The 10,655-nt window shown below is 39.0% G+C and overlaps 1 protein-coding gene across 3 annotated transcripts in view; it reads right to left on the bottom strand.

The window, feature by feature from the left end:
* Positions 1-503: 503 nt before the first annotated feature.
* PLSCR4 (phospholipid scramblase 4) overlaps positions 504-10,655 on the bottom strand; it is a 48,980-nt gene continuing 38,828 nt past the window's right edge. For all 3 annotated transcript variants that reach the window (XM_007518071.3, XM_060197550.1, XM_060197549.1), the window contains 3 exons: positions 10,204-10,365; positions 2,906-3,064; positions 504-586 (listed from right to left, as the gene is read on the bottom strand). In XM_007518071.3, the coding sequence (XP_007518133.2) occupies positions 530-586; positions 2,906-3,064; positions 10,204-10,365 (378 nt within the window). In that variant the 3' untranslated portion in view covers positions 504-529. The remainder of the gene's footprint in view (positions 587-2,905; positions 3,065-10,203; positions 10,366-10,655) is intronic.

The following is a 10,655-nucleotide window of genomic DNA, read 5'->3' as shown; positions in this document are numbered from 1 at the left end:
GGCCAGCAAGAGCCCCCGAATTTTAACAACAGTTATGCAAAAACATTCACACTTGAGCACTGATTTGGTTCCTCTCTCTGTCTTTTTCTCTTGTGTCTCTCTCATTAAAAAAAAATAAGATACTAAAAAAGTAAAAATATAAAAATAATAATAATAACCACAAAGATTGCTCTATAAAGTCCAGTATTTCACTGCTATTAGTGTGGGAGTGCTGGAATTCATTTGTTTCCTTATAACATGTTAAGGCATTTAATCTCAGGGTACAATGTCTACATAGTTCATGAAACATAGCTTTCTCAAGGTAACTTCCTTGTCTATCATGTAAACAGACAGTCAAATGAAACCTGCTTTAGACCATGTGGTTGAACTTCAAATCTTGACCTGTGAAATCTAATACACAGGAAAAACAACTGACAGAAGCAGAAAAGCAGATTTTGCAAATCACTGTGCTTGACAGTAAGCCCAATCCAATGTTTGATAATTTTGAAATGAACCAAAATTGCTGATCTTCTGTGTCCACTTAGTTTTATTAATGATGGTGTTGGTGGTTGGGCTGTGCTGCAGATCTTTCAAAATACATGAAATCCTGAAATTAGAAAAAACAATGTTATATATTGACAGAAAATACATAATCACATGTCTATATCAAAAGGTGATAAATAATTAGATGTGACGTGCGCAGTAGTGTCCTTTATAATTACCTCTCTTCCAAGTTAGGAATAGATACATGTAATACAATTTTTTTAAAGTTCTTTTTTTATATATATTTATTTTATTTATTTATTCCCTTTTGTTGCCCTTGTTGTTTTATTGTTGTAGTTATTATTGTTGTTGTCATTGTTGGATAGGACAGAGAGAAATGGAGAGAGGAGGGGAAGACAGAGAGGAGGAGAGAAAGATAGACACCTGCAGACCTGCTTCACTGCCTGTGAAGCGACTCCCCTGCAGGTGGGGAGCCGGGGTTCGAACCGGGATCCTTATGCTGGTCCTTGTGCTTTGCGCCACCTGCGCTTAACCCGCTGTGCTACAGCCCGACTCCCGTAATACAATTTTTATGAAAAAGACCTTATAGAAGAGCAGCAACTACTGTTGGTACCAGTAAGTTTTCCATTTTGCCTGTTAGATAACAAATGTCTTATAAAAGATTGCTGCCAATGCTCATGTTCAGTGGGGAAGCAATTACAGAAGCCAGACCTTCCACCTTCTGCATCCCACAGTGACCCTGGGTCCATCCTCCCAGAGGGAAAGAACAGGAAAGCTATCAGGGGAGGAAGGGATGGGATACGGAGTTCTGGTGGTGGAAATTGCGTGGAGTTGTACCCATCTTATATTATGGTTCTTGTCAGTGTTTCCTTTTTATAAATAAAAATTAAAAAAAAAGATTGCTTCCCCAATTTAAAAAATATACATACATATGGGCTAGGTGATGGCACATTCAGTAGAGTGCACACTAATGCTACCATGTATAAGGACCTGGGCTCAAGCCCCATGTCCCTACCTGTAGGAGGGAAGTTTCATGAGTGGTGGAGCAGTGTTGCATGTGGCTCTTTCTTCCCACCCTCCTCACTACTCTGTCTTTATAAGAAAAGGGAAAAAAAGGCCACTAGGATGATGGAGTTGTTGTGTAGGCACTGAACTCTCTGCTGGAAAAAAGATAAAACAAAGAAAAGAAAAGAATAATTAGAATAATTAGAAATATGATTTTACTGGCCTGAAAGATCTAGCCAACTTCTACAGTATGGTGACTTAAAAAATTTTTTTTTAATTATCTTTATTTATGGGATAGAGACAGTCAGAAATTGAGAGGGTAGGGGGAGATGGGGAGATAGAGACAGAGAGACAGAGAGACATCTGCAGCATTGCTTCACCACTTGTAAAGCTCTCTTCCCACCCCCTGCAGGTGAGGACTGGGGGCTCAAACCCTGTTCCTTGAGCATCGTAACATGTGCCCTCAACCAGTTGCACCACCACCCAGCCCCCAGTATGCTGACATTTTCACATGGTAAGGTAACTGTATAATAAAATGTTCCCTATTTTAAAGATGATAACAAATTAATAATATGTACTAATATATCCTATTTCTCATACTTTCAACAAATGGATCTAGGATCTCTGTTCTACCAAAAAAAAAAAGTTTTCTATTTTAGGTACCAATTCCCCAGATTTTCAATTGTTAAAGGGAGGGGAAAACACTGACAATTATAAGTACACAGATAAAGCAATTGCAAGATGTTAGATTTTCAAAATAAATGTTATCAAGTTAATTTTTCTGCTTTTTATTTTATTTTTCTTATATTTGTTAAGACAGAGAGACACTGAGAGGACAGAGGTGATAGAGAGGAAGAGAGAAACAGAGATACCTGCAGCACTGCTTCACTGCTTGCAAAGCTTCCTTCCTACAGATGGAGACCAGGGGATTGAACCTTGCACATGGAAATATGTGTACTCAACCAAGTGCATCACTGCATGGCCCCTATCAAATTTATTTTTATATTTTATTTTTTTAATACTAAGCATTCATTAGGAATACTTCAGGGGGGCTGTGACTTAATCTAAGGATAGCATACTAATGAGAATACTAACAAACAGGTAGTGCATATTATTTTTTTAAATTTATTTTATTATTTTTTATTTTATTTTATTTATTATTGGAGAGACACAGTGAGAAACTGAGAGGGGAGTTGAAGAGGGGGAGAGAGACAGAGAGACACCTACATCCCTGCTTCCCTACTGCAGGTGGGGACTAGGGGCTTGAACCTAGGTCCTTGTGCACTGTAATATATGCGTTTAATCAGGTGCACCACCACCTGGCCCTGTGTGTATTATTTTTTTCTACTATGCCCCCATTGCATCCTTTTAGAAAGAATAATTCTCTCAGAATAGCTCCAAAGTGAAAAAGACTTACAATGAGGAAACAAGCTCCAAAAATCATGGCTTTCTTCTGCAACTGCAGGTCTAGTGGGAAGTGAATTTCAAAGTGGTCAGCATCTGCCATTGTGGACAACACACCATTCCATTTCCTTACAATGCTGCCGATGTTGGACACACCATCAAGGGAGTTGATCTAGAAAGACAGAAACATGATCGCAAGTTGATAAAAAAAAAATATCATGATACACACACCCATGCAAAAAGATCTGTGTACACATATGTTCTTGGCAGCACAATTTGTAATAGCCAAAACCTGGAAGCAACCCAGGTGTCCAACAACAGATGAGTGTCTGAGCAAGTTGTGATATCTATATATACAATGGAATACTACTCAGCTATAAAAAATGGTGATGTCACCATTTTCAGCAGATCTTGGATGGACCTTGAAATTTTCATGTTAAGTGAAATAAGTCAGAAATAGAAGGATGAATATGGGATGATCTCACTCTCAGGCAGAAGCTGAAAAACAAGATCAGAAGAAAACGCAAGTAGAACCTGAACTGGAATTGGCCTATTGCACCAAAGTAAAAGACTCTGGGGTGGGTGGGTGGAGGGAATATAGGTCCAAGAAGGATGACAGAGGACCTAGTGGGGGTTGTATTGTTATATGGAAAACCGGGAAATCTTATGCATGTACAAACTATTGTATTTACTGTTGAATGTAAAACATTAATTCCCTGATAAAGAAATTAAAAATATATATATTTTTATATATGTACAAAAAATATGATACTAATTGTATTCTATCTACCGCCAGACTCCTGTAATTACATATTTTAAAACAGGAAATCTTGCTGGAAAGGGTTAAGTGCCTTGTGACTGGCTAGTAAGTGAAGTAGGATATGTCTTATAACTCAAGTAGCTACTATTTCTTCATTCTAAGGCCAGTTACTAGAGGAACTTCTCAGAAGAGCTATTTTATGATTAGATTTTGAAATTATTCTCCATATTGCATAGGGTAAGTGTCAGAAACCTGAAGTGTGTCTTCCAGACCAGGGAAACATAGGAGCAAAGGCAGGAGGCAAGGTTGTTTTTTTTAAAAAATTTTTTATTATCTTTATTTATTGATTGGATAGAGACAGTCAGAAATCGAGAGGGAGGTAAGGGATAGAGAGGGTGAAAGACAGAGAGACACCTGTAGCACTGCTTCACCACCTGTGAACCTTTCCCCCTACAGGTGGGGACTGAGGGCTTGAACCCAGGTCTTTGCGCATTGTAACATGTATGCTCAACCAGGTGTGCCACCACCCATCCCCTAGGAGGCAAGGTTTTATGGATGTCACAAATCCATCCCTGAATCACTTGAGAATCTGTGGGCAAAGCTGTACTGTCTTCTTTGCTGAGGTAGAAAACATTCAGAAATGGGTTTTCTTGAGATGCTAAGAAAACATTTTTAGGAATCTCCCATGCAAGATAATATAGGCTAATCTATAAAATTAGTAATTTTGTAGCCATCCAGAAAAGGGTAAAATGGAACAGGGAGATAGTAGAGTGATAGTGCTACTGGTAGTGCCTGAGACATCGAAAGTCCCAGGTTCAATCCCTATAACCACCATAACCACCATAAAGCAGAACTGAGCAGTGCTATGGGTTGGGGGGTGGGGGAAGGCCATGTGTTAGCTTATGAGTTTTAGCTACTAATGCTATACTATTTTTTAAAGATGCAGAAAAACTTCTGTCCTGCAAATAAACAATTTTTGCAACCTCAAGGGTCCTCTGTATTTTAAGATGTCACTTTACTATCAAGACCTATATTCTGATTTGGGAAATCTTTGGAAAGATAAGTTAAATAATGTCAAGAAATGAAATAAATGGATTAGGTCACTATATTTACTCTAGGGTTTGATAATCTTAATGGTTTCCTTTTATCTTGATCAAACACTGAAATTACAAAAAAAAAAAAAACCTCACATTTTGGAAAACATGAAACAATCAACTAAAAACTTAAACATCATTAACATCTATGCACCCAATGAGGGACCATCTAAATACATCAAGCACCTACTGAAAGAAATTCAAAAATACATCAATAGTAATACAATAATAGTGGGAGAATTTAATACCCCACTCTCACACTTAGATCAACAAAACACAGAATCAACAAAGATACAAGAGAACTGAATGAAGAGATTGACAGACTAGACCTCTTGGACATTTTCAGAGTCCTTCACCACAAAAAACTGGAATACACCTTCTTTTCAAATGCACATAACACATACTCAAGGATAGATCACATGTTAGGCCACAAAGACAGCATCAATACATTCAAGAGCATTGAAATCATCCCAAGTATCTTCTCAGACCACAGTGGAGTAAAACTAACATTTAACAAGAAACAGAAAATTATTAAAAGTCACAGAATTTGGAAACTACACAAAATACTCCTTAAGAACCACTGGGTCAGAGAGTCACTCAAGCAGGAAATTCAAATGTTCCTGGAAACTAATGAAAATGAAGACACAACCTATCAAAATATTTGGGACACAACTAAAGCAGTATGGAGAGGGAAACTTATAGCCATACAATCACATATTAAACAACAAGAAAAAGCTCAAATGATTGACCTTACTGCACACCTCAAGGACTTAGAGGAAGAGGAACAAAGGAATGCTAAAGCAACTAGAAGGACAGAAATAACCAAAATTAGAGCAGAAATAAACAACATTAAAAATAAGAGAACCATACAAAAGATCAATGAAGCCAAATGTTGGTTCTTTGAAAGATTAAGCAAAATTGACAAACCCCTAGCCAGACTCACCAAACAAAAAAGAGAGAGGACTCAAATTAATAGAATTGTAAACGGTGGAGGAGATATCAGAACTGACACCACAGAAATCCAGAAAATCATGCGAAACTTCTATGAAGAAATATACGCCACCAAGCTAGAAAATCTGGAAGAAATGGAACAATTCCTAGAAACATATGCCCTTCCAAAACTGAACCAAGAAGAACTACAAAACCTAAATGCACCAATCACAGACAAAGAAATTGAAACTGTTGTTAAGAATCTCCCCAACAACAAAAATCCTGGACCAGATTCCTTCACAAATGAATTCTACAAAACTTTCAGAAAACAGTTAATACCTATACTTGTAAAGCTTTTCCATAAGATCGAAGAAACAGGAACACCCCCTTCCACCATCTATGAAACCAACATTACCCTGATACCAAAAGCAGACAGGAACAGAACAAAAAAGGAAAACTACAGACCAATATCTCTGATGAACATAGATGCCAAAATATTAAAAAAGATCTTGGCCAACTGAATACAGCAGCACATCAAAAAAATTGTCCATCACGACCAAGTGGGATTCATCCCAGGAATGCAAGGCTGGTTCAACATCCATAAGCCAATCAATGTCATTCACCACATCAATAAAAGCAAAGCCAAAAACCACATGATGATCTCAATATATGCAGAAAAAGCCTTTGACAAAATCCAGCACCCATTCATGCTCAAAACTCTACAAAAAATGGGAATAGATGGGAAATTCCTCAAGATAGTGGAATCCATATATAGCAAACTTATAGCCAACATCATACTCAATGGACAGAAGCAGAAAGTATTCCCCCTCAGATCGGGGACTAGACAGGGCTGTCCACTGTCACCACTACACTTCAACATAGTATTGGAAGTTCTTGCCATAGCAATCAGGCAAGAGAAAGAAATGAAAGGAACACAGATTGGAAGGGAAGAAGTCAAGCTCTCACTATTTGCAGATGATATGATAGTATACATAGAAAAATCTAAAGAATTCAGCAGAAAACTACTGGAAGTTATTAAGCAATATAGCAAGGTGTCAGGTTACAAAATCAATGTACAAAAATCAGTGGCATTTCTTTATGCAAACACTAAATTTGAAGAAGACATCCAGAAATCACTCCCATTTACTGTTTCAACAAAATCAATAAAATACCTAGGAATAAAGTTGACCAAAGAAGTGAAAGACTTGTATACTGAAAACTATGAGTCACTACTCAAGGAAATAGAAACTAACACCAAGAAATGGAAAGACATCCCATGCTCATGGATTGGAAGAATAAATTACATCAAAGTGAATATTCTCCCCAGAACCATATACAAATTTAATGTAATACCCATCAAAGTTCCACCAAGCTTCTTTAAGAGAATAGAACAAACACTACAATCATTTATCTGGAACCTGAAAACACCTAGAATTGCCAAAACCATCCTGAGGACAAGAAACAGAAATGGAGGCATCACACTCCCAGATCTCAAACTATATTACAAAGGCATCATCATCAAAACAGCATGGTATTGGAATAAAAATAGGCACACAGAGCAGTGGAACAGAATTGAAAGCCCCAAAATAAATCCCAACACCTATGGACATCTAATCTTTGATAAGGGGGTCCAAAGCATTAAATGGAAGAAGGAGGCTCTTTTCAATAAATGGTGCTGGGAAACCTAGGTTGTAACATACAGAAGAATGAAATTGAACCACTTTATCTCACCAGAAACAAAAATCAACTCCAAATTGACCAAAGACCTGGATGTTAGACCAGAAACAATCAAATACTTAGAGGAAAACCTTGGTAAAACACTTTCCCACCTACACCTCAAGGACATCTTTGATGAAATAAACCCAATTGCAAGAAAGACTAAAGCAGAAACAAAACAGTGGGACTATATCAAATTGAAAAGCTTCTGCACATCCAAAGAAACTATTAAACAAACAAAAAGAACCCTCACAGAATGGGAGAAAATCTTCACATGCCATACATTAGACAAGAAACTAATCACCAAAATATATAAAGAGCTCAGAAAACTTAGCAACAAAAAAGCAAATGACCCCATCCAAAAATGGGCAGAGGATATGAACAAAACATTCACTTTAGAGGAGACCCAAAAGGCTAACAAAAATGAAAAACTGCTCTAGGTCACTGATTGTCAGAGAAATGCAAATTAAGACAACACTAAGATACCACCTCACTCCTGTAAGAATGGCATACATCAAAAAGGACAACAGCAACAAATGCTGGAGAGGCTGTAGGGACAGAGGAACCCTTTTGCATGGCTGGTGGGAATGTAAATTGGTCCAGCCTCTGTGGAGAGCAGTCTGGAAAACTCTCACAAGGCTAGACATGGACCTTCCATATGATCCAGTAATTCCTCTCCTGGGGTTATACCCCAAGGACTCCATAACACCCAACCAAAAAGAGGTGTGTACTCTTATGTTCATAGCAGCACAATTCATAATAGCTAAAACCTGGAAGCAACCCAGGTGCCCAACAACAGATGAGTGGATGAGAAAGCTGTGGTATATATACTCAATGGAATACTATGCAGCTATCAAGAACAATGAACCCACCTTCTCTGACCCATCTTGGACAGAGCTAGAAGGAATTATGTTAAGTGAGCTAAGTCAGAAAGATAAAGATGAGTATGGGATGATCCCACTCATCAACAGAAGTTGAGAAAGAAGATCTGAAAGGGAAACTAAAAGCAGGACCTGATTAAATTGAAAGTAGGGCACCAAAGTAAAATCCCTGTGGTGAGGTGTAGATATGTGGCTTCCTGGGCAGGTGTGGGGTGGAGGTGGGTGGTTTGGATGGCACACAGTCCTTTGGTGGTGGGAATGGTGTTTATGTACACTCCTAGTAAAGTGTAGTCATATAAATCACTAGTTAATTAATATGAGGGGGGGGGGAAATTAATTGTATGTCTCGAAGTTTTTAAAACACAGACTGAGTCTTTTTAATATATAGGCTGTGTATTTGATATGTGGACAAAAGCCTAGACCAAGTAGATCAGAAGCAACCAATGGCACAGCTACATACAAGATACTGGGTACTATACAGCAAACCCTAACAAAAGGACTTTTCAAGGTTAACACAATTACCAAATAATGTGATGATAACATTAACTATCGATTGTCTTTTGGAACCCTAAGACAGCAGGAACCTCACATCTCCACTATAGAGCCTCTACTTCCTCCAGTCCTGGAACCTTTGGATAGGGCCCACTTTCCTGTATGCCTCTCCCAATCCATATCAAATAATTTTGCATCTGCCGATCGCAACCTAATCAACACAACGATTGCCACCTCAACATGCTTCACCTCAGACTGTGTCCAGAGACTTCAGGTGTGGAATGACAATCCTTCAGCTTCATTATTCGGGTGAGACCTTTCCTTACTTAGTATTCTCTAATTGCATCCCAGGTGGTTCACTTTCTAACAAAGTCCCAAACCTAGATATAGACCAGGTTCTGTGATAGAGAGCATATATTTACACGTATCCATAAACTAGTGCAAAATATATACCTGAAAGCAGAAGTACACTAGAGTTTGCAGTGAGTACCCCCCTAACACTTCCTCTCCACTATTCCAAGCTTTGGGTCCATGATTGCTCAACAATTTGTTTGGCTTTGTATGTTAACTCTCTCTTTGTTTAAATTTTTTTTTATTTAAGAAAGGATTAATTAACAAAACCATAGGGTAGGAGGGCTACAACTCCACACAATTCCCACCACCCAATCTCCATATCCCACCCCCTCCCCTGATAGCTTTCCCATTCTCTATCCGTCTGGAAGCATGGACCCAGGGTCATTGAGGGTTGCAGAAGGTAGAAGGTCTGGCTTCTGTAATTGCTTCCCCGCTGACTCTCTTTTTAGCCACCAGGTGCCAGATGCCATCAGGATGCTGCCAGGCTTCCCTGGATTGAAGACCCCACCAATATGTCCTGGAGCTCTGCTTCCCCAGAGACCCACCCTACTAGGGAAAGAGAGAGGCAGACTGGGAGTATGGACTGACCAGTCAATATCCATGTTCAGCAGGGAAGCAATTACAGAAGCCAGACCTCCCACCTTCTGCAACCCACAAGGACCCTGAGTCCATGCTCCCAGAGGGATAGAGAATGGGAAAGCTATCAGGGGAGGGGATGGGATATGGAGATTGGGTGGTGGGAATTGTGTGGAGTTTTGTACCCCTCCTACCCTATGGTTTTGTTAATTTATCCTTTCTTAAAAAAAAAGAAAAAAAATCCCTTTGTGGTCCGGAAGGTGGCGCAGTTATAAAGCTTTGGACTCTCAAGCATGAGGTGCTGTGTTAGATCCCCAGCAGCACATGTGCCAGAATGATGTCTGGTACTTTCTTTCTCCTCCTATTTTTCTCATAAATAAATAAAATCTTTAAAAAAATGTAAAAAAAAATCATATAAAACCTGATCACTCTGAGGTCTCTCAGTACATGCATTAAAGGAAAAAAACAAAAACAAACAAGCAGTGGAGACATTTGTGTATTTATTTACCTGGAATACAGAATCTGAGCCACAGCCGTAAGTTGAGCAAGGTCCACGAACTTTGAGCATACTTTCCCTCTTCTCATTTTGGAGGCTGTAGATTGCCCTGCAGAGGTTCCAATGCTCTGAAACAAAGCCAATGGTGACACCAGGGGGACACTGCACCTCCATCTGAAAAGGAAGAAGTGACAGTCCCCATATGGTCAGAATGCTCAATCACACGCACACAGGCATGTTTGGAGAGGCACACATTAGTGCCGTGTATGCACGCAGGAGCACTGGACCTAGATGTATTCCTAATTCATGCTAAATGGAGGGAATCGTTAATAGAGGAAGATAATCTTTCACTTCAGTGTAGCTATTCCTTAGGGTTTCATTTCAGTAAACAGCCTCCAGGCCTTGCTGGAAAATGGTCATTTCTTTACTGAGCAGCATCTCCATAGACTCATCCAAGGGAGCCT

Source organism: Erinaceus europaeus, chromosome 9 (genome assembly GCF_950295315.1).
Source record: "Erinaceus europaeus chromosome 9, mEriEur2.1, whole genome shotgun sequence".
NCBI lineage: Eukaryota > Metazoa > Chordata > Mammalia > Eulipotyphla > Erinaceidae > Erinaceus > Erinaceus europaeus.
The sequence above is the reverse complement of the archived record's forward strand: the minus strand, read 5'-3'. Positions and strand labels throughout refer to the sequence as shown.